This window comes from Elaeis guineensis, chromosome 14 (genome assembly GCF_000442705.2).
Source record: "Elaeis guineensis isolate ETL-2024a chromosome 14, EG11, whole genome shotgun sequence".
Classification (NCBI taxonomy): Eukaryota; Viridiplantae; Streptophyta; class Magnoliopsida; order Arecales; family Arecaceae; genus Elaeis; species Elaeis guineensis.
The window spans coordinates 51443854-51468726 of record NC_026006.2 but is presented as its reverse complement, the minus strand read 5'-3'; the positions used below and the strand labels follow the sequence as shown (position 1 = coordinate 51468726).

Sequence of the window (24873 nt, the reverse complement as noted above, 5' to 3'; positions counted from 1 at the left end):
TCTTGAAGACTGCTAACATGAGAGACGCAGGAGAATCAACGACTTCAAAAAAACTTACACGTGCGAGGAATGAATTTTTTTCCCAAAGTGGTATCAAAGGTGAAGAAGGTGCCATTGAGGTGGCATATCAGCAGAACGGTTCTTTATTTTCAACGACATGATTCGAATTCGAGTCATGATAGATATCGAATCTGGAGTCACGGTGAATATCAAATCGTGATTAAATATCAAGACGTGAATGACGTTCGAATGGAGTATATTCCCTCGATGATATTAGGATGACATACTCATCTATTGGGTTCGCCCATATGGTGGGGAGGAGACTATCTGTTTACCCAAACTGCATCTCAAATCGTCCAAAAAAAAAAAAATAGATGTGCCGGTTCACCCCCTCCAATCTTTTTTTTTTTTTATTTTTTTAGAAAAAAAAATGAAGAAGGCCAAAGTTGTAACAAAAAGTGATCCCCCGTTTTGTTTTAGCAAAAAAAATAAAAAAATAAAAAAAAGGTGAAGAAGGCCAAAGTTGTAACGAAAAGTGATCCTTTGGTTACGAAAAAAAAGGTGAAGAAGGCCAAAGTTGTAACAAAATGTGATTCTTTCGTTACAAAATTCCAATCAAATTATCAGATAATCCTGAGGTAATCTATATAAACATTCAAGTTCCCCCACTCTAGACCAAAGGAGAGACCAGAAACGAGGGAGAAGAATAGAGAAGAAGGAAGGATGGTGAGGGCTTTTTTGTGCTTGTTTCTCTGCTTCTTCGCGAGCATCGCAACAAATGATGCAGCAAGGCAAGGAGATGCCCTTAACAAGCTCTACTTCGACGTCTTCAAGTTGAAGAGACCAGCACCTGCAAGTGCTGATACTTACGCCACCAATGCTTTATCCGATCTATCGTTCAAAGTTTATCCCCAGCAAGGGTTGAAGGAGGGTGACAAGATCGGCAAGTTGCCTGGCCAGCCTGAACGTATAGATTTTGATCAGTATGGAGGCTATGTCACGGTCGATGCCGAAGCCGGAAGAGCTCTCTTCTACTACTTCGCTGAGGCTGTCTCTGCTGATCCTTCTTCCAAACCACTGGTTCTCTGGCTCAATGGAGGTGAACAACTACTGTATCATTTATAAACTTTGTATCTTAAGAATCTCTAATTGTCTTCTTCTTTTTTTGTTTTTAATGTTATCAGGGCCAGGCTGCTCGTCTCTCGGATATGGAGCAATGGAGGAGTTAGGGCCCTTCCGCGTCATGAGCGATGGCAAGACGCTCTTCAGAAATCCATATGCATGGAATAGAGGTGTCATTAAGCGTTCACATTAAATTTTATCGCTTACTACTATTCCTAAATTTCTTGACTTGCGACATATTGTTTGGTATGTGATGATGTTATTAGTTGTTTATTTCTAAGGGTCATTCGTGTAGTTAATCAAATGTTATATTGATTGGTATGCGATCATGTTTTGGATGCTGCAGTGGCTAATGTGCTGTTCTTGGAGAGCCCAGCTGGTGTTGGCTTCTCCTACTCCAACACCACCTCAGACTACGACAAGAGTGGGGACAGGAGGACCGCCGAGGATGCTTACGTATTCCTGGTGAACTGGATGGAGAGATTTCCAGAGTACAAAGGCAGAGATTTCTTTATAGCTGGGGAGAGCTATGCTGGCCATTATGTGCCCCAGCTAGCTCATACCATTCTCCAGCACAATGATACCAACATCAACCTCAAAGGCATCATGGTATCTAGTTAACTTTAGCTCTAGCTTCTCGCAGTATCGTAATATGAAGAAAGTCTTATATTTTGTTCATCTTGTTGGACGTATTAATTGGAATTGGTATTGGACGATGCTAGATTGGCAATGGGGTGATCAATGATGAAACCGACAACAAGGGGCTGTATGACTATTTCTGGACGCATGCATTGATCTCAGATGAGACCATTGATGCAATCCACAAGTACTGCAATTTCTCGCCTGACGCCACTGACCAGACTAAGCAGTGCTATCAGGCAGTGGACGTTACCGACCAGGTCTTTGAAATGCTGGACATCTACAATATCTATGCTCCTCTCTGCTCCTCATCCGGCGTCACGCCTTCTCCTAAGAGATACTCGGTTCGTCGCCTCTTCTTGTCACCTATTGCTGCTGCTTTAATAGAGCATCAAGCTTTCTAAAGGGTCTTCATGATTGCTTTGTGGATGAACAGATTAAAAATTTCGACCCATGCACCTATGACTACGTGGCTGCTTATCTCAATACTGCTGAAGTGCAGGAAGCTCTTCATGCCAATGTCACCAAACTCAATTACACTTGGTCTGGTTGCAGCAGGTATGTCCCCATGCTATTTTGTCTGTGTTAATTGACAAGAATATTTAGGTCCCTTGATGATTAGTGGGACAAATGGGACATGTTAATACGTGTGATCATTCGATGGAGTGATTGATGCTGCTCGAAGCTCACGTTGCCCTCCATAGCTATGATTAAGGAGAGAGCTAATCCAATATCCACCACTAAACATTGAGCCTCAAGTCATGTTCTAATGTGTGTGGTATGCACTTCCTATATCAAATACCCATGCAACAATTCACAAGATATGGAGAGGGAAGACAACAGAAGGGAGAAAACACCTATTGTGGGAATAGATAGGGATTGCTCTCGTCCTCACCTGTTGTAGATTCCTTCGGTTCCAAAATAGAAAGCTCTACAGTCAGCCAGCCACCCGAATTACATGACATAGATGATGATTGCAGCCCAGCCCAACCAACACTGGCTGAGGAAATCTACACAACACTTCTGTGGTCATGTTTTGTTTTTCATTCCTGATAACCCCTCCAAGCTACACTAGGTCATAAGCACATGATAGCGGGGCAATGGTGTAAATGAGTGGTTAAAGTTTCTTTTTCTGTATAGATCAAAGACAACCAATGCTGCAGGGCCATATAACTCCAGAACCATTTGCAAGCATTCGTTCGGTGAAATTTTTAGTTCGACCAGGTCAACTGCTAAGTTGGTGGATCAATCTAACATGAAACAACATGCACAGATATGCCTGTATTACTCTCATTTGTCTCCTATTTATTTTTTATCTGTCTTTGTGCATATTGGTTCATGGTTGGATTGGTTCACCGTTGAGCTGGTAGATTTGGTCTAATCAGTAATTTCTTGTTCACTTGAGTATCTTTGTCTGCAAAGCATGATGAAGCTTAGATCATGACATAAATATGTAAAACATATATTCTTGAAAGACTAGACAATCTTTTCTCCTTTTGCTACCTCTCTTTTTTTTTTAATAAAAAGATTATCTTGGAACATGGCTAGTCAACAAAAAGTAAGAGGAATAGAGGCCTTACTTCATGCCCGAGCCTTTGAACTTGGACTTGGAGGGGTGGACCAGTGCTGTTATAGAACATGGTTATTTATGTGATTTGTGGAATATTTCCCATTGGATTAGTTTTTTTTTTTTTTTTCTGATCATATCATGTGCATCAATTTTATATAATCATTATTAACACTTTGTCCTTGCACTCTTTTTTTAATACCCTTGCAACTATAACTATCATAGTATCAAGCTTCTATTCATTTTAATATTTTAATAGAAAATTAACTTAATTAGTTTTAGGAATGTCATCCTCTAATCGCTGGAAAATAATAAAACAATGCCCTATTGCTTCATACAATTCATTTTTATTAGGTGATATGCTTCCTCTGTCCAAGTTAAGACTCTACTATGTCCCATACATATATATTGTTATGTCTACTTATTATTTCTTATGAATTGGACACCATTGTCATCATATTGATGAAATATCTTTTTATAAAACACGTTGACTAAACTTCAAGGGGGTCTTTTTCATAATAATTCTCACCACCCTATTTTTATGGAGTGATCTTCCCTAACATTATTTGTGCACTTACCAACTCACTTTCCACTATTGGTGGTTCTTAAGCATCCTAAATTTGGATTAGTGTTCCTATTATAAATTTAGGGGAATGGGGTTAGATGATCTTAATGGGAGCTAATATTAGTAATATTGCTGGTGCAATCCAAACTATAACTTCATCTCTTTCCCCTTGAATAAAAGAACAAGCATAAACTAGGTATGCAAGACATTTCATTTTTATTGATTTCTAATATCACAAGAGATATACTTATTTTGACTATAATTCATTTGTTCCACCTAAAATAAATTGGTTTAGGCAAAGATGGGAATCATTCAATGGCATATTATGCAACCCAAAATCACTGCTAAAATTGTCATTACTAGCTAAAGATTACTCTTCCTCATTCATTTGTGGTTGGCTTATATGTTCTTGATAGAATATATCTCAACAACATGCATGGTAGGTGTAATTACAAGACAAAACAAATTGATCAATGGTGCATAAATATAAAAATAAAGTATGCACATTATTGTGTTTCAGGGTTACAACAAAATGAGTGTTGCATTCTAAGTCACAACTTTAGGTTACTTTTGAACTTTCCCTATAATAATATAAATTTTATATGGTATGTTTTTTATTTTTGCATAGAGGAAGCACTTCATATTTGTTGAAGATTTCTTGATAACTATTCAATTGTCACCCAAGATTACTTAAAAGTTTTAAATATGTAAATTCATAGACACGAGGATGGAAAGTAATACTCGGGTCTTGGAGCAGGTCTTTTTTTCACCCTATAGGATTGGGGCCGGCCCACTCCAAAGGCTTCTAGATATTTGAGAATATAAGTCTAGCTTAGGCTAACTTTTTAATTTAATTGTACTAGCCCAGTCTATGAAGTTTATAAGATTTTGGGACTAATCATCCAAACAAACCTTTCATATTTTTAATAGCCTTTCAAGTTTTATGATTTCATTTAATTTTTAAATACTTTTTAACCCAATAATATTATGATGCAGGCAATTTGCACAATGGATGGATAGCCCTTCTACAGTTTTACCACTTATCAAAGAATGTATGGCTAATGATGTACGAGTTTGGGTGTATAGGTAATATTAATGAGTTAATTTTTACAAAATCATGTTTTAAAAGTTCATAGATATTTTTGAATTAATAATAATTATATATCATTGTAAATATGTAATTAGTTTCTTTCTAATATTAAATGCAGTGGAGATGTTGATGGACGAGTTCCTGTCACTTCATCAAGATATTCTCTCAATCAACTAAATCTGTCAATAAAAACTGAGTGGCAACCATGGTTTATCAATAATGAGGTATACTATTCACCTAATATTTGGATTAATGAAGTCAATAAATTTTTTTAGTTAACTTTTTAAATATACACATAAAAACATTAGATAAAACAAAAAAAGTAATTAAGAAAATTAGTAAATATGTAAGATCATAACATAATTTAAAACTTAAACAATAATATTTGTTATATAAAGAAAACACACATCATACAAAAATTGATAACAATGTTTTTAAGTCATATGCTCCTATATAAAGTCCTTTTCAAATGCAATTAGCCCATTTTGTTGTTTCACTTTTTTCTTCATTGTCTTGAAAAGAAGCTCAGCGCCTCCTTCTCAATCTCTTATTAATGGTAATTTAGGATCACTTGTCCAACTTCCCTCTTGTTGTAATGAAGTTATAAGAAACTTCATTATCCTTTAATTTTGCATTTGAATAATTTGATAATCTTTTCAATTACTTTAATGGTTATTGATGACCTAATCCATAAAATCTAAAGAAAAATTTTACCTAGCAATGAATGACTTTATATAGTGAGGAAGATGTCAATTTTTGCTCATACTATTAGGCAAAATAATTTTAATGCCTTATGAGAATATATCAAGCCATTCTAATTTACAAGAGTCCTATGAAGCAATAGCTTATGTTTTTGTAAAATTCATCCCTTTGCCGAATTTCTCCTTTCCAACTTAAATCTAATGACTTTGCTTCTATCGATCCATATTTATAAATATAGAATTAAAAGAGTTCCTAATGAATTTTGGAACCATTTTTGTTACTTACCTTTTCCTAAAAAAATCACATAATTCAATTAATTAAGATTAACTCTCAAATGCCAATAAAAATCCTAAAATTCTTTTGCTATTGAAGTAGTATTTAAAGAATGTAAGGGTAAACTAAGAATTTTCATGGAATTCTATAATCTTTCAATAATAAAACTTCACTTAAGCAACTATACTAACTTCTCTTACTTTCGCTCTTTTAAATATTTTGGACAGGTTGGCGGATATAGTATTATTTATGATGGTAACTTAACATTTGCCACCGTTAGAGGAGCAGGACATGAGATTCCGAGCTACCAAGCACTTCGAGCACTTATCCTTGTCAAATTTTTTCTTAATGGAAAGCCGCTTCCTTCTTGAAACTACTTTGATTTAAATTTTTCTTAGATATATAGGTCTAAAGGTAATTACTTGTTATCCATTTGGACCATGTTTACTCATTTGGCCATTTATTTACTATCATTGGAAGACATACATCATATTTCGTAGTTGAAATATATAATTCTCTCTCTCTCTCTCTCTCTCTCACACACACACACACACATATATATATCAAAGTTCTATTATAAAGCACAAAGGCAATGCCAAACCATGTATTAAGCCATTCATTTTAGAAGATGCTTAAGCTCAAGCCTTTCATGATGTTATTCTTAAAGTACATGCTCAATATATTTTACAAAAGAAAGTACATGCTTAATATTCTTTCTTTTGCCTTCTATATGTGTGAATTCAATTATTTACAAATCACAAATCAAAAATTATGTCAAGCCATATCATGAGGCTTACTTGTGGATTATCAAGCTAAAGTCAAGCACTCGATTTATATCACTATAGACTTCCTTAGAAGAAGTTTCTGTATCGTAGAATTTTTCAAGATCTCATTGCAATGGTTTTATTTTAGCATTTTTGCCTGTGAAATATCGAAAGTTTGACATTGCAAAGAAAATAATGGTTTCAATATTTTTGCATTTTTCCAGTTAACTGGTGGAGATATTGATCACTTTCATTTCGTTCACCTTCTTAAACTGCTTCATATAGCTCCTTGTTCTCTTTGCCGTCTTCCTGAAAAGTGTTCCTGAAGAAATGATGATGTTAAATCTACTGAATATGGATTTTGGAACTTGAATATGCTCTAGTCTGGCCATGAATTATTCAAATTCATTGTCATACTTGCACAATGTTTGTACCGAAGGTTTCTAATTTGCAAAAAATTATTTTGCTAGCAGATCTACTGTCAGGGTACTGTATTATTATCTGTATATCAGAGGCTAGGACCTAAACCTGTGGTGAATATGGCTTCCTCTAATATTACAATATTTTTGTTAATGAGTTCCTTTGAGCAGAACAATTCTAGTTTATCTACCAAGACTCTTTGACATAAATTGATGTTTCACGGCTGGCCATGTTATTTGTCCCACTGGAACTAAACCAGAAAGCTATGAAGAAGCTTATATCCTATCCTCTCTTCAGGTTGTTGGCCAGATGTGAACATGATTGCACAGAAAATTAACTTTTGCATCATGGTAAACAAGGGCTATTTCAATAGCTAGTAATATTGTTTCCTAGTGGAATATTGATTCTCCTAATGCAAAAGAAAGGTAACAGGAAGATGGATATATGATTAAGTTCAAACTAAAGCTGGATGAAGTGGAGATTTTCTACTATATATCATGATTGCATCATGCCGGCAACATCGAAGGGAGGTTGTTACAATTCAAAAGGTGTGCAGTCTTGTATGTCAGAAAGTAAGCAAAAAAATTGAAGGACAGTCATATGAAACACGTTGCATTTAGGCATACTAGGTGAAGCTTCTGAGTTGCAACCTAGAAAATAGTGACAGATGTTCAGTGGAGAGTATTGTCACAGATGCAAAACAGAGGAATCCCTTGGAGGACATTACCTTTGATTGTTTGGAAATATTAGGAAAGAGAGGGAAGAAGGTAAAAGGTTGACAGAAATAGTGAGAAAGGGAAGATTTAAGCATAGTGCTAGAAAGAAAACATTAACAATCAAATTGGATGGTATAAAATCTGTTAGTAATTTTTATTCGAACAAATCAGAATATTCTAGTGAGAGCTCATAGCCCGATTAAATCTGCAAGTTCCAATTCCATTTGCATGCTTGGAATTTTCCATTTACTCAAATCAATTATGCAAGAAAGACGAAATAAAAAAATTTCGAGCTTCATGGTTAAGATCTGTTAGTAATTTTTATTGGAAGACATCAGAATACTCTTCTGAGAGGTTTACCTAAAGATTTTCAAGTTTTATGGTTTGAGCAAAATATTCGACGTCCATGCATAAGGAATCCATATAACTAAGATTAAGAATGAAAGTAGTGATAAATCAAAGGTCAGTACCATCTACATGGGAGAGTGAAGGACCCAATCTCTGAGGTTAAAGACCTACTCAAGCATAGGGTTAGCTGTGTATCACAAAAATCTAAAGGTGCTCCCTAGAGCATTACAAATGTGAGCAAGAGGCTTTAGAACCCTATTGTCACAACTCAGTCACTACTATAAAATGAGGCTACCGCAGCAGTTAGGACTTCAGAACCCTATTGTCACAACTCAATCACTACTACAAGATGGGCCTATCGCAGTGGTATTCACTACTGTAGCCCAAAAAATCACTGCCATAGCCTACGGCAGTGGTTAGACAACCACTGTCATTGTGGCCATCGCCATATGTCTATGACAGTGGTTATTGCAGCGATTGGGTCAACCAATACCATAAACAAGTATGGCAGCAGTTCTGCAATCACTGCTATAGAAAAGTTATTGCAGTGTTTATCCAATCGCTGTCATAGCTTCTATAGCAGCGGTTGTCCAATTGCTGCCATATTGGCTATAGCAACGATTATCCAACCGTAGCCATATGGTAGGGACTAAAGAGTAAAAGACAGTGAAAGATCAGTCAGGAGCCGGCTATCGGTGGGAGTCGATGGTGATGGTGGGGCCGCAGCGGAGGCGGCACGATGGTGATGGAGGCGATGGGGCCAGGTGGTGGTTTGACCGTGATGAAGGCAGCGAGGCTACGGTGGTGCCGACGGTGGCAATGGGGTCGCAGCGAAGGTGGCACGATGGCGGCTCGACCGTGGCGTGGCCACAGCACAGCCGCGAGGTTCGGGTAGAGAGAGAGATCGTGAAATGCTTAAGCCTAGATGGTTGTTGGTTGACTACTTAAGTCATTGTATATAGATCATTTATTTCTTTCACAACTGATATGGGACTATCACAATGAATCATAGATTGGATCTATCGCAGCGGTTATAGATACCCGCTGCCACAGGTCAATTTATGATAGCGGTCATCAATAACCGCTACTATAAATTCGAGATATGATAACGATTAGTAAACTGCTGTCATAGACCTATAGCAGCGATATTATACAACCGCTGCTATAGAGACATAATATATTTTTTTTTCTATTTTTCTTTGAATATGATATAATTTTAAAATTTAAAGTCTATCTTCACCGTTCATTATCTAAATAATTATTGTTGGAGTATCGTCACAAAAGATTGCCTCAATCCGATAGCCCTAGGTATGTCGGCCATTAAAATTTGATTTCAACGGTCACGAACGGCCGCATACTGATCTAATAGATAGAGACCACCGATAGGTCCGAAAATTTTGAACGATAATTTCAGTGATATTTGTATTATACTATCAAAATTTTACTTCAATCGGGCATCACCATCATACTTAATTTAGCATAGAATGATTTGGACTATTAAAAAAAAATGATCAAGACACCAAACGATGATTATAAAATAATTTTTTAGATAAATGATCTTTGCTACTATTTTGATTGTTTGTACAATGGTGATTATAAAATTCAAACCATGCATATATGAATGATCCAAAACTATATATCTCTTAATTCTCATTCTTAAAGTCCTTAAATAATTATACTTATGCTTTTATAAGATTTACTTAACGTAGATGATCTATATATGTGTGATTTGAATTTTATGATCACCATCGTACAAATAATTAGAATAGTAGCAAAGATCATTTATCTAAAAAATCATGTTAATCGGATGCAATTTGGCCTTTTGATCATTCATTTTTTAATTTAACGGTCAAAATTATCCTTTACTAAATTGACCATGATAATGATGTTCGATTGAAAAAAATTTTGATAGTATAATACAAATATCATCGAGGTCATCGTTGTAAGTTTTTAAACCCATCGATGGTCTCTATATATCGGATCATCATGCGGCCATTTATGATCATCGAAATCAAATTTTAATGATCGACAAACCTAGAGCTATCGGATCGAGATAATCTTTTATGACAATACTCTAACGATAATTATTTAGATAATAAACAGTGAAGATGGACTTTAAATTTTAAAATTATGTCATATTCAGAAAAAAATAAAAAAAAATATTTAGAATAACCGCTGCTATAGATCCTATAGCAGCGGTTGAAGAAGAACCGCTGCTATAGGATCTATAGCAGCGATTGCGCAACCACTGCCATATATTATATGGCAGCAATTTATCAACCGCTGTCATATCTCGAACTTTTGGTAGCGGTTAAGTAGAACCGTTGTCATAGTTCGAATCTATGGTAGCGGTTATCGCCAACCACTGTCATAGGTTAGATCTACTGTAGTGGTCACCTATAACCGCTGCTATAGGCTACCTATGGCAGTAGTAATCTATAACTGCTGCTATAGGTCTAACATATGGTAGCGGTTGGTGATAATCGCTGTCATAGATACTATGACAGTGATTTTGGAACTGCTATCATAGTAAAAGTTGCCATAGCCTCTTATTATAGTAGTAAGTGTTTAGACATTGATACGGAGCTGACTGCATTTTTTATTGAAGATGTGATACCCTAATCTCCAAAATTTTGAAATTTATTGGTACCTATGCAAATTATTATTGTTGCCATAATCTGTAAGACGAGTTTTGATGGAACTGCTTTATTCATCAACATCATAGATCACTTCTTATGCATACATAATCATTGGATTCTTGTATCCTCTGTATGGCTTTGTATAAACATAAAATGAATGATCCTTATATGTAGTATACCTTGAAGAACTAAAAATGAAAAGTAAGAACACGTGCAAGACATACTGCGAACTGCGCAAACACTATGGAATCTTTTGACCAATAACAAATTACCCTACTAGAAATCTAGGATTATGCAAAGCTCCTTCTTGCCTGAGTTAGCTAGAAAGTAAGCAGAAGCTAACATACGATAACATTTGATTATGTGATGGTCATTTAAATTCCTGAAAATTCAATAAATTATGGTTAAAACCAGAATACCTTCTTGTATAGGTGGATAATGGCTGCAAACTAGGGTTTGGTATTTCACGAAGTTATTGCAAAGCCTCGATTAATAAGTGATATGCATGGAACTTTTTTGCTAACTTGATCCAACTCGATCAGTTTCTATTAGTTGTTTTCCTTTGGACATATTCTAAAAAGTATCCTTGCTTCTTTTTATTTACCCCACTATACCTTTTGTTATTAACTTAGCCATGTGATATTCCAATTAAAACTTAGAAATTCGTGAGATAAATTTAGTTCATTTGGTTAACTAGCCAAGTCAATGAAGTTTTACAAATAACATGATGTTTTAAATAACTGAAGAAGTTTTAATGTTTCCTAGTTAATGGCTGCAAACTGGGGTTTTGTATTTAAGGAAGTTATTGCAAAGCCTTGATTAATAAGTGATATGCATGGAACTTTTTTGCTAACTAGATCCAACTCGGTCAGTTTCTATTAGTTGTGTTCCTTTGGACATATTCTAAAAAGTATCCTTGCTTCTTTTTATCTACCCCACTATACCTTTTGTTATTAACTTAGCCATGTGATATTCCAATTATAACTTAGAAATTCATGAGATAAATTTAGTTCATTTGGTTAACTAGCCAAGTCAATGAAGTTTTACAAATAACATGATGTTTTAAATAACTGAAGAAGTTTTAATGTTTCCATTTGGTAGAATAAAGGTGAAGTACAAAATTTCTCTAGCCATTACAACTAATTAAAGAACACCTATGGGCTCGTTGATCATGTTAAGAACATTGACAACAATCTCATAAAACCATTTAGGTTTTATGCATGGAAACTGGAAAGTGAGTTTGGGAGCTCTCCTTTCTTAGCTAATTGAGGAATATGCTGTCTTTTAACACTGTATGTCACAGTTGTCTTTGAAATGGTTATTCATCTTGAAATATTTTGATACAGTTTTGTCTTCTTTTTGCTCACTATTCAAGTTCCCTAGTATCATTAGCTGAAACATGAATCTGATGCAGCTTAGATCACATGTCAATGGAGAGAGAAAGAAAATGCATGAAACAAAGAAAACGTTAAAAAAAGAAGAAATTCTTTTATCTGGAGTTTTGATTCAATAATCACGAAATAATCTAAATTGGTTACAACATTAGTCAAAAAGGGGCCTTATTTATGGAGTAAAAGTCCTATCCTAATTGCAAAAAAAATCTGAAATAAAATAGAAAAAAGATTAACATAAAAATTAAAACTCCCAATTCGACTAGAATTCTTCTGGACTCCCATTGACCTGTCAAATAATAGAATTTGGCTTCGAAATCGGATATGATCGTAAAGCAGTTAAACCCATAGAACATAAAAAGAGCTTTCTAAATAGGGTTATGATAGTAATTCTTACACTGGATGAGAAAGTTATGACCATTCTAGCACAACAGTATCAAAATTGACAGGATCAAATGAAATTAACTAGATTTTCGATCGTTTTGGATTGGTTCATCAAATCAAGGTATTGATCGGCCAAAACATCTGTGTCATCATCTCCAGACTGAAAAGAACTTATTCTCGAGCTAAAAATCTCCTCATTCTCTAACGAATCACCTATATAGAGAATCAAGTGCTTCACATTGAACACATCAAAGATACAAAGATGACTAGGCAGCTTCAACTGATAGGCATTGTCATTGATCTTTTTGATGATCTCGAGAAGATCAACTTTGTGCTTGCTTAGCTTGTTGTATTCACCAACAGAATACCAGTTCTTGGTCAGAATAGCCGTACATAATCGCCAACTTCAAAAGTTAACTTTTCTCGATGCTTGTCAGTAGCCTCTTATATTTGGCATTACTGACCTCAATTTGCTCCTTGACTGATCGATGGATGGTCTGAATTTCTTTAGCCCAATTGTTAGCTTTTATATTGGATTGTCCCATAGAAGTTATCAAAGTTAAGTCCAGACCACTACTTAGGTTTGACCCATAGACTTTGGAATGGATTGTAGCTTATGGTCCGATTCACCAAACGGTTGAAGGCAAACTCAGTCTGCATCAAGGCCAAGTCTCGCTATTTTAGTCATTCACCAGCAAAGCATCTCAATAGATTTTTTAAGCTCATGTTAACAGACTCGATCTAACCATCTATCTCAGGATGATAAGCTGAGTTGAACTGCAGGGATGTACCCAACCTTTTCCATAGACTTCTACAGAAGTAGCTCATAAACTTTGTATCTCAGTCAAATATAGTAGTCTTGGGCATTCCATGTAAATGCATAATTTTCTTGAAAAACAGCTGAGCAACATTGGATGCATGCAGCATTTTATGATAGGCTATGAATCTTTAAGAATCAATCCACAATCACGAGTACTGAATCGCATCATTTTTAGGTCACAGGTAGTCCCAACACAAAATCCATACTAACCTCTTCCCATGAGCGATTAGGGACCGGCAAAGGGATATACAATCCAGCATTAGTTGCCGTATGTCCCCTTCGACATCTGGCACACCCGACAGTGCTGCACATGTCGGATCACATCATACTTCATCTTTGGTCAATAGTATTTGTTGTAAATCAATGTGAGAGTCTTGTCTCTATTGAAGTGATCTTTTCTATGGAGCTCCTATATAATCTTCTCCCACAAAGAATAATTAGGAATACAGAGCTGTACACCTCGAAATACAAAACCATCCTACAATTGATAATCAACTCGATCATAGGTTTAGACCTCCTATAGAATACTGACAAAGTCTGGATCGCTAGCGTAGAGATCCTTCAAGGTATCAAAATTGACCACCTCCATCCGAAGAACATCCAGAAGCTTGGTTGTCTTGCTCAGCATGTCTGTCACTCGATTTTGAGCACCAGACTTATGCTTCAGAATAAAGTGAAACTCCTACAAGCAGTTCACCCATTTGACATGCTTGCAGCTCAGCTTCTCCTAACGATTGATGTATTTCAGGGCTTCATGATCAGTGTAAAGGATGAACTCTCTTTAGAGTAGGTAGTGCCGCCATTGTCGAAGCACACTAATCACAGCATAAAACTCAACATCATAGGTAGAGTAGTTCAGCTTGGATCCTAATAATTTTTCGCTGTGGAAAAAAATGGATCGCTCTTCTTGGTTGAGAACTCCACCAACTCCAAAAGAAGCATCGCACTCTACCTTGAAGACCTTGAAGACATATGGAAGAGCAAGAACATCAACAGAAGTAATTTTTTTCTTGATCTTTTTTAAGGCAATCTGTGCCTCAAGAGTCTACTGGAAATGTCTCCTTTTCATGCAATCAGTCATCAAAGACATGATAGAGCTGAAACCCTGGATGAACCTATGGAAGAAAGAAGCCAAGCCATGAAAGCCCCATACTTCATTGATGTGCGAGGTATTGGCCAATTATGGATGACCTGCACCTTCAATGGATCCACTCGCAGTCCCTCAAAGGAAACGATGTAGCCTAGGAAGGTAAGACTATCCATCATAAAACTGTACTTATTAGGGTTAGCATATAATTTCTCCTCCCTCAGTGTGCCTAGGATCTCTTTAAAATGCTGTAGATGAGCTTCCAGAGTAGGGTTATAAATAAGAATATCATCAAAATAAATCATGATAAATTTATCAATATATGGCTATAGCACGTAGTTCATCACCCTCATAAAAGTATTTGGCACGTTGGAAAGCCCGAACAGCATCACCAACCACTTATATAGGCCCTCCCTTATCTTGAAGGCTATCTTCCACTCGTCCTTAGGTTGAATACACAACTGATGGTACCCACTCTTCAAATTGATCTTTGAAAAGATCTTAGCTCCAGCAAGCTAATCAAGCATGTCATCCAGCCTCAAAATTGAAAAATGGTATATGATAGTGATCCGATTAATTGCTCTACTGTCTATGCACATGTGCCATGAACCGTCCTTCTTTGAAACTAGTAAAACAGACACCGCGCATGAACTCATGCTCAGTCTGATGTATTCTTTGTCCAGCATCTCCTATACTTGCCGTTGTAACTCTTGATGTTTAGCTAGACTCATGCGGTCTGTCGGCTGGTTCGAAAGATTCATCCCTGATGCAAGATCAATGTGATGCTGAATATGCCAATCTGGTGGTAATCCCATGTAAATCTTTAGAAAAAATATTAGTAAACTCTTGAAGGATAGGTTGTACGATGGATGAAATTTTTTGCTCAGCTAACTTGGCCTTCTCCACCACCGCCAAGATGTAGCCGGCCTCCACAACTTCCTTCAGGTAAGAGTGCTTGATCAAAATGTTGATGTTGATCTCTAACTTTGGCTTAGGTAGATCCTCCTCCTTCATTGGCGCTAAGGTAATATTCTAATTATCCTTTCAGAATGAATAGATGTTTCGACAATCATCATGAGTAACACTGCAATCATATTGCCATGGCCTCTCCAAAAGCAGATAACAGACATCCATGGCAACAACATTGCAACAAGCCATTGAAATACTCCTGTCCGATTGAAAATGACAGAACCATGAAGTTTCTACGGCCAAGGATGCTTTTCGATGGTCAGGTTCAGCTTCGTGACAGTCTTTTAGGAGATGACATTCTCGTAGCTCCCTCTATCGATGATAACTTTGCAAACTTTTTTTTCAATGGTATAGTAGGTATGAAAGATGTTGGTCCACCTCTAATTTTCTTTCTACTTTTTGAAGCAAGTAGGCTTTTTTGAATAATTAGAACCTCTCCTCTATCTCCAAATAATAAGGAATCATCCTCCTCCTCACCTTCTTCATCGTAGGTAGGCTCTTGATCCTCGTTAGATGGTTCTTCTTCTTCAATCAGCAACTATTTCTCGAGCTGTCCTGCAGGCTTCTTGCACTCATTCGCATATGCTTGATCTCCCGACAGTTATAGCATCTCAGCATAGAAGATCCCGCCAAGGATGACTTTGTGGACCTCATATCAACAGCAATACAAATAGGCGGGGTAGAAGTTGTATTGCACCATGTTCCATTGATTCTCTGGTGCTAGGTTGCTTTGTAGGGGAGGATTAGATCTGAACATAGGCCTGCGACACAACCGCTCCTCAGTAACTGCAGCATGGTGGTATGCTTCCTTGATCGTCTACAGGATGTGGAGTCTCAAAACATCCTGGATCTACTACCTTAACCCACCAAGATATCTCACAACCATCTGCTTTATTAAATTTTGGTACCTTCAAATTTGATCCACAGCAAAAAAAATCCACAGCAGTGAAGCCCAAGATGGAAGAGACCTACAGGCACGACGAACAGTCGTACACACCGTGCATAGGCCTGCAGGCAACAAACCCACAAGCCATAGGCTCGACCTGCAGGCGTCCAGGCCCACAACGCACAGCTCGCAATGCGTAAGTCCACAGTGCATAGGCCTGCCATCAGTGTGTGGCCCAACATGCATGGTCCAGGGCATGCCCACGCGTAAGGTGTGCGGTGCACATAGTCCACACACGATGCACGTGTGGTCCACGGTGTGAAAACACACCTAGGCCACTACAACAAAAATAGGTTTTGATGGCAATTTTTTTACCTTTAGCGATGATTATAATCGTCGCAAAAGGGTTTCTGACAAAAGATATTCTGCCACCTAAAGTAGTATTGAGAAAGATTTCACCGATGATTAATGACAATGTTCGTAAAGGTCTTTTAATTACCGAAAAAGGTCGACTTTTGGCAGCAAATGTTTGTGGCATTTATTTTTGCTGCAATAGAGCATTGATCAGATGAGGGTTGAAACATCTATTACGGCAATTACAATTATCGAAAAGAAAATTTAAATTTTAAGCTAGCAATTGTTACTGGCGTAATAGGATGAGACAACCAACTGTTACAACATATATTGTGACAATTATAATCGTCAAAAAAAATTCAAACCTTAAATTGGTAAATGTTTATGCCATTAAAATCTGTGAAAATTGCCTCTAAATCTAAGCTTTTGTAGTTGCAACAATTAAGACTAAAACTATAATTCTATATTTTGCGGCAATTAATATTACCATGAAAAAGTTACTCTAAACCATATATTTATATGCCATACAATTTTTTTTGGTAGAAAGAGTAACAAAGCTAGATTAAAATAGGGATAATTCTAGATCTCAAAATTACAGATAGAGATATGATCTACCAAAATATAACTCCAAAACAAGGCATAAAGAGGAGTGAGAGGTGGCTGGTGACCTGCCTCCCTACACAAACAACAAATAAAAGGGAGGAATATGAAGTTACAAAAATATTAGAGGGATAAAAGCTAACAGTGCCTTGCCACCCTTTCCATAGACAGATATCCAAGGAACAGCAGCAGTTAGAAGGAACTAGAAGATATTTTGGATCCTGAAGTATTGAAAGACCTCCCATAATCCAATTTGAAGCCTGTTAAGCAGCAGATGAAGCTTGAGAAAACTAGCAGTACATAATAACAAACCCCATCTACTCCCATCAACTGGGACTACCTGTATCATGGTCACGCATAAAAGTAGTAAGAAACCAAATTTTCTTTCTACAAATGGTGAGAGAAACATATCAGCAATATGGTGAGTAATATGTGCAATAGATAACACCACATGATATGGAAAACTGGTAATCATAAAAATCTACCCAACAATAACATAATGAATTCAGTAGGATTATACAGGCACAAGTATATCCATAAGAAATATGTCTCTTGTGATAAAGCCATATAAGTAGGAAAGATGAGAAGAAGCCTGAAATGAGATGAAGAATTATAGGAGCCCAAACTGAGTATCGCAATCCGGCACAGATCAATGTGAAACAGCTTGTATTACTATACAAATATGCAACAACAAGACAATTAACGCAAAACATAAGTAGAGAAACACTGCCATGATCTGCAGAATATGACAACTAAATAATAGCTGGAACAATAAAAAACTGCCATTAGCTATCACTCCTTTACCTCTCTTGCAAGGACTCCTACATCCTAAATAAAAAACTGACCAACATTTTCCTTATATCAGGTGAGCAAATATGAATTAAATTTCTTCATATTAGGAAATTAGATAAATGATAGATTGTTTTAAGAGAACCAGATGAAATTTATTCATATCCCAATCTGAATTCTACTATAACTCTTTAAAAGAAAGATAAACTCAAAATTTTGGACATCTGAAACTCCTTTCGATCATGCGCAGAAACAGGGAAACAAATCAACTAAGTTTCCTTTTCGTGTGAAAATAGGGACACAGGCATCACAATGCACGCATGAAAACCCCTTTCAAGAAAGTTTGCATAGCAATGTAAAACTTAAGAATCCAAAGCATATACCAAAAAGAACTAAGTGGGAAGTTATTGGACTTGTATGCCTTATAAGCCATTGACAGTGGTGAAATTAAGAACATGAATCTCATGTTTTTTGTGATACATATGTTATCACAGGGTTAGTAATGTGTTTCACATCAAGTTGAGGTTAGTAATAGAGCCTATAGGTTGTGTTGGTAAAAATACCAAATGATTAGCTCTAAGCATAGTCTAGAGGATAATTTGACAGTTGTCAGACCTAAATTCTTTTATGTACAAGTGAGGTTCTTATTGCACCCATGTCTTCTGGCACAGATAAGTGAAGGAAAATTTTTCAAGGAAATTAGAGGTGGTAAATATCAGCAAATCTAAAACTTTACAACATCTTTATGTTTGTCTTCAGATCATACATTCCCTTTCTCATACATCTTGACATAAGAGAACTGTCGGTGATTCTGCCTTACATTAAGAAATATAGCACCATAAGAATGAGCATGCAGTATGCACATGTATGGTGCACATTCTGTTAAGGTGCTGAGTGCACATGTTTAGTCACAGAAAAAAGGCCAGATAACAACACAAAATCCAACAATGAAAATAATTTCAAATCAACAACATAAAAAACTTTACAAAAATTGTACCTGTTCGAGCACTGAGTTCACATCTCTACCTCTCTCAACTGTATCACGCCTTATTCTTCGGGCCAGCCTTATATCAGCATGTAAAGGCAGCATATAGCAGAGAACGGAATAAGAAAGAGACATGTTGGAAAACCTGTTGAAACTATGATCAAAATGATGCCCAACTGCCCAACTCCAAAACTATCCCAATTAACTGGACTTTGATGCCCATATGCACTAGTTTGAATCACATAGAAAAATGGGAAGATCAAAAGTTCACGTCAGCTTTAAAATGGAAAGGGTCTAACGTAAAATGTTAACCTGCTCCTGATGCACACATGCGTGACAACTTAAATTTAAAATCTCTACTATTGCAAGTTAAATTTTTATATCTTTTTTTTCTGCATTTTGCAATTAACTAAATATTACACTACTTGCCAAATTATTGTGCAGCAAATCATGTACTTCAAGTAAATTATAAGTCCAGTGACTAATTACAGTTTCAGATACTTCTACCACAATATGACGTCTCAGGAAGCAACATTGAACATTCCATTGACAAATCAAGCCATGAATGCCTGACACTAGAAATTATTCTAAAACTGAAGTTAGGCCATATATCATAATACAGGTGGTTTGCATTTTTAATGGCTTAAATAGATACCTTGGATTAAAAGCATGTTACTTGATAGCATTTCAATGATTTTAACAGATAAGCACGAAGTTTTCCTTGGGTATCATGCATGATAATGGTTTGAAGAAATTGTCAAATACTTCTTTCTGTAAATAATCCACCTGACATGAAAGATAACTTCTAGGAACAACAACACAACCTACTAATTGAAATGAATTACCTGGATGGTCAAAATTGTAGTCATGGACATGCTCAGATTCTTCAAAGGTTAGCCCACGGTAAAACAAATCCTGGATAATCACAAGTTAAATGAATATGCAAGTACGGATATAGCAACAGCCTGCACCCAATGGGCAATGAACACTGTGCACATGATAAGGCAGCAAGGAGGCAGAACCGGAGGAGCAATAAGGCAACGAAAGCTTTGCGATAACAGCAATGCAACCTCTCCCCAGAACATTGTAATGGGAACAGATCAGAATAGAAGAATCCGTCCCATCAGATATGTTTAACTGTGTAACATCATTTGGGACAAATAATTCATAGCAACCAAGGGCCACCAATATGTAGGATAAGACAGTGGTATGAGCATCCCTATCAGTACTTACATGGCATGAAACATCATTTAGGATGAAGTAAAAACAGTGGAAGAGTCGATACAACCAGCGAAACCCATAGGAAATATGCTTCATTTGCCACATATACCATATAAGACCTGGAATAGCATCAGAATTCAGGTAATTATAAAGGTCCAATACCTGATGCATGGTGGACACTAGAAATAGAGGCCGGCTCCCATCAGTAAGGTGAACATAAAAAGCATCAGTTGAGAGATAAGTAAAACACCAGTCAGAAATCCAAAGTATAATTTAAGAGAAGACAAATACACAGACACAGATCCCATCAGTGAACACATCATCTGGGGACAGATTAAGGACCATAATGCCTCCCGATGTCGATGGCATCTGGTCTTGGCCGGATTGGATTTCTTTATGACTGACATGGTCTGATCTTGTCTCCCCACAATCTCTTTCTGGTTGAGGAACCCACGTCTTAGCTTGACCGATTCACTCAACTGATACCACTAGCCTTGCATTGTGTGGACTTCCCTTCCCCAATGCAGAACTAGTCGACCTTTCATCACAAATTGAAGCAGAGGCAGTTGAAGATCCAATTGCAGATCCCCTTTGTGGAAGCGGAACCAACTCCACGGATAGCATATCCCTTTCTTTGTTTCAGTCGGATACAAAGATTACAGAGGAAAAGAAAAGTGGCTTCGTCAGTCAATTGAGCTGGAAGGCCAAACAGTCCATTTCTGTGTTGCCGTTGACGAGGCATAATGATGCAACAAACCCTTCAAAACCTGATGCATGTTGGACAGTATAGATAAAAACCAACTCCCATCAGTAACATAAACATAGGAAACTTCATTTTGGAGATAATAGCAGCACCAGTCAAATTCGGAAAACATAGTATAAAGAGAGAGAAATATACAGCCACTGATCCCATCAGTACACACATCATTTGGGGTCAGGTTAAGAGTCCAAGAACCCTATGAATTCATCCGACCATTCGATATCTGAATTGCAACTGTCCAAGCATACTGATGTAACAAGCCATCCAAAAATTCCCTTATAATCAGTAAAATCCTTTGAGTAAGGCAAGTAGTAGTAGAATTGACACTGTATATTAATGTATGTAGTATTCAATTAAAATAACCTTTTTTGCCATTAAACGTGCAAAACTCTTTGATCCTGCAGTGTGAGCCATCTTTTGCTTTGCACAGTTACTTCTATTTATCTGACTACGTTTCTATGATTAAAAAATCATAAAAGTATAAGTAGAAAAAAAAAAGAAGAAATAATAGTTATAAGTACTTGAACAGAAATGAGATAAGAATTATACCTTCTCTTTTTCTGAATGCCAATAACTAACCAAAGTGTTCCATTGATCTCTTGGTATACGGTCAGGTTTATTCAAACGTAGCTCCTGCAGAGTTCTATATTTTTCTATATACTCAGTCTTCAAATTACTTTTGTGACCCCTTCACTTTTTTGCTATGGACTTAAGTACCCAATCATCTCCAATTCGTGGAATAGTAAATTTTGTCTATAATGCCAAAAGATTAAAATAACAAAAAAAATATGAAATACAGACTCCATACAATTCATAATAGTTTAATAATGAAAAAATAAATATGAGTAACTATTTTACCTTCACAAATGCCAAAAGTTTGCTTTTTTCCTCCTCTGAAAAGATTCTCCAATCACTAAAATTCAAAGAAGTTAGTGTAGCATCCCTTGCCATGATACCTAAAAACTAGCTAGCACTCGCCCTTTTTCATCAATGGGTTGTCCACGATCACTAACTTTACAATAATTGTGTTTCCTTCAGGCATGTCCCAAATATCAGCCAATAGAGTAGGTCCACGTACAGCCCTTTTATTTTCTAAGGATTGTGAATGTCAAAATTATCATTAAGTAGTAAGCATCCTGATGCAATAGCCAATGAGGAAAAATATATACTAATAAAGACAAAAAAGGCAAACAGCCATTACACTCCTTAAAGTCAAAATACAATACCTACCCACCTAGTTCAATCTTAGCCTATATTTTCAATCTCAATTTTCAGCAAGTTCGAAATAACTATTCATAAGTACTGTTCAACCTTCTAAATTCCAAAATCTGAATTATTTTAGTTTCTAGAAACACATGACCATCTTAAATAACTCCTACCCTACTTTCCCTTATATGTATGCCATAAATTTTAAAGGCCCCACATTAGATTTTATCCTACACCACAAACAACTATATAATACTATATTATACTTGATATATTTTCTTCCTCTAGAAATTCATCATCATTTTCCATATCACTATTATTATGATGTTCCGAGTGAGACTCATCATTCTCCATGTAACTATTTGATTGATGACTATGATCAAATGACCTATATAATCGACATGATCAAATTTGTAGACTGCAAGCACTTCTTATGTACTCAGCCATTCAAAATCAAGTTCGATTGAACTTGAGATATCTAATACCTAAATGTCTTTCTGTCAGTAATTCTTAAGTTCAAAAAAACGAAGCTCATTCAGATAGGTATGATCCATAGCATACGATTTCAAAAAGTAAATCAAAAATATTAAATAAGTAAAATCCCAATTGTTGAGATTATGGAGCCGGATCCATCTCCTTGATCGGGGGGTCCAAGGGAGGTTGAAACCCCACCAAACAAACGGTAGAGGGTACATGATACTGATTGCAATATTTGATCATTATTTTTCTTTTCAAGCTGCTTAAAAAAAAAAGAGTCGAGACAATTACCAAGGTAGGTCAAATGTCGGAGAAGGGGAGGGAGAGCAGGGGGTCCGGCATGGGTTTCCTGCAAAATTTCAGCAGCAGGGAGGGAGAGCAGGGAGCCCAATGCGGTTCTGACGAATGACCCACCATCGATCGGAGACCAGAGGTGGGAAGGGGCCAACCAAGTTTCGAAGATTGAACCTCGCTGAGGAACATTGGCAACATCCTGAGAGAAGAGAGAAAGGGAGAGACTAAATCCAATCGGAGAAAAAAAGGATGCCTACCATAGGTGGGAAGGGGGCCACCCATTTTCAAAGATTGAACTTCGTCGAGAAAGAATGGTGACTCCACACCATATGCTGGAGGTGGTCTCGAGTACGGCCGGCTCCCAGCCGAAGATAGGGGAGCAGCAGAAAGAGGAGAAAGAAGGCCTCGGAGTCGGCCGCATGACTCCCCACAGAAACCCTGTAGCAAGGGAGCAAACTAGGGGCACAACAAGGAGGGGGTCTCGAGTACAGTCGGCTCCTGGTTGAAGATGGGGGAGCGGCAGGAAGAGCTGGGATACCCTCGCCATCAGTCGGAGAAGAGAAAGAAGGCCTCAGAGTCGACCATCATCAGAGGGAGGGGAGATGATGGGGGAAGAGCGGGGAGGAGAGGGAGGGAGGGAGAGAGAGAGAGAGGAGAGAAAGAAAGAGAGGGAGAGTGAAAGGGAAGGACAAGAAGAGAGAGGGGTCCGACGGCCGCCGGCCATCGGAAGAGGCCTCGATGCTCGAAGAAAAAGGGAAGGATATCTCGCCATCTCACGAGAAGAGCTGGAGAAGATAAAGATGGCGGGAAAGGCAAAAGAGAGGGGAGAGAAGAACAGGGGAAGGGGGAGAGAGAGAGAGAGAAAGAGGGGAGAGAGGAATAGCACCGGAGAAGATAAAGATGGGGGAAGACGAAACAGAGGGGAGAGAGGAATAGCACCGGAGAAGAGAGAGAGAGAGAAAGAGGGGAGAGAGGAATAGCATTGGCCCGATGGCCAGAGAGAGGGAGAAAGAGAGAGAGGCCGAGAAGATGAAAAAGGGAGGGGTCCGACGATCGGCCGACGCTGGCCGACCGTCGGAGGGAGGTGACGTCGATGGAAGTTTCTGCACTCAAAGAGAAATCTATGGATGAATTAAAAGGAAGAGAAGGCAGATGCTAACCTTTAGACAAGGTAAGGTGAGCAAGACAATCGACGGCGATGGCGACGACGACGGCGACGGCGACGAACGATGACCGGAGCAGCAGCGAGGATACGAGAATTTCACTGTTGGCGACGAAGGAAGGGAAGGGAGGAAGAGTGCGCGGGCTCAGAGCAGGGGAAATTTTCTTCTACGTGCGAGACGAAAGGAGAGCAAGAATTGATGAAAAAAAAAAAAAAAACATGGGTAAAAAAATAATAAAAAAAATAATGAATAAATTATGAAAATTATTAATAAATATTGATAAAAATATGTCTTATAATGATAATTATTAATAAATATCGATAAAAATATATTTTATAATAATAATTATTAACCAATGCCAATATAAATATGATTTATAATGATAATTACTAATAAATACCTGTATAAATATATTTTATAATGATAATTTATATATTTATTGATAAAAAATAGATATTAACGTCAATTATTTTTATTTGTCACTAAATTTTATTATCTTAAATTACATTCGTGGCAATTAAATCATTTTTTGTCTCTAATTAATTGTCACTGCAAATGAGTTTTATAGTAGTGGACGTTTTGCACAGTCTACAGACCGTTTCGCACAATCTATGCACGGTTCACTTGTGAAAAAGTGCGATC

The 24873-nt window shown here is 37.1% G+C and overlaps 1 protein-coding gene and 1 long non-coding RNA gene across 6 annotated transcripts; one reads left to right on the top strand and one right to left on the bottom strand.

Annotated features, from left to right (window-relative positions):
• Positions 1-565: 565 nt before the first annotated feature.
• On the top strand, positions 566-7260 carry LOC105057751 (serine carboxypeptidase II-3-like). 2 transcript variants are annotated; one of them, XM_073248661.1, is made up of 9 exons: positions 566-1099; positions 1185-1292; positions 1469-1731; positions 1845-2105; positions 2198-2319; positions 4890-4979; positions 5102-5207; positions 6186-6372; positions 6947-7260. In XM_073248661.1, the coding sequence occupies exons 1-8, from the start codon at positions 724-726 to the stop codon at positions 6327-6329; spliced, it is 1470 nt and encodes a 489-aa protein (XP_073104762.1). In that variant the 5' UTR covers positions 566-723; the 3' UTR covers positions 6330-6372; positions 6947-7260. The 2 variants fall into 2 exon arrangements, with proteins under 2 accessions (XP_073104762.1, XP_010938742.1); XM_010940440.4 differs by lacking the exon at positions 6947-7260 and having other exon boundaries at positions 567-1099; positions 6186-6490.
• Positions 7261-17348: 10088 nt separating this feature from the next.
• On the bottom strand, positions 17349-24393 carry LOC140853819 (uncharacterized). 4 transcript variants are annotated; one of them, XR_012136928.1, is made up of 6 exons: positions 24229-24393; positions 23066-23267; positions 20344-21098; positions 19956-20247; positions 19123-19255; positions 17349-17676 (listed from the first exon to the last, which is right to left on the bottom strand). It is a non-coding gene; the product is annotated as an uncharacterized lncRNA (long non-coding RNA). The 4 variants fall into 4 exon arrangements; XR_012136925.1 differs by having other exon boundaries at positions 19956-21098; positions 24229-24392; XR_012136926.1 differs by lacking the exon at positions 24229-24393 and adding an exon at positions 23395-24216 and having other exon boundaries at positions 19956-21098.
• Positions 24394-24873: the final 480 nt, after the last annotated feature.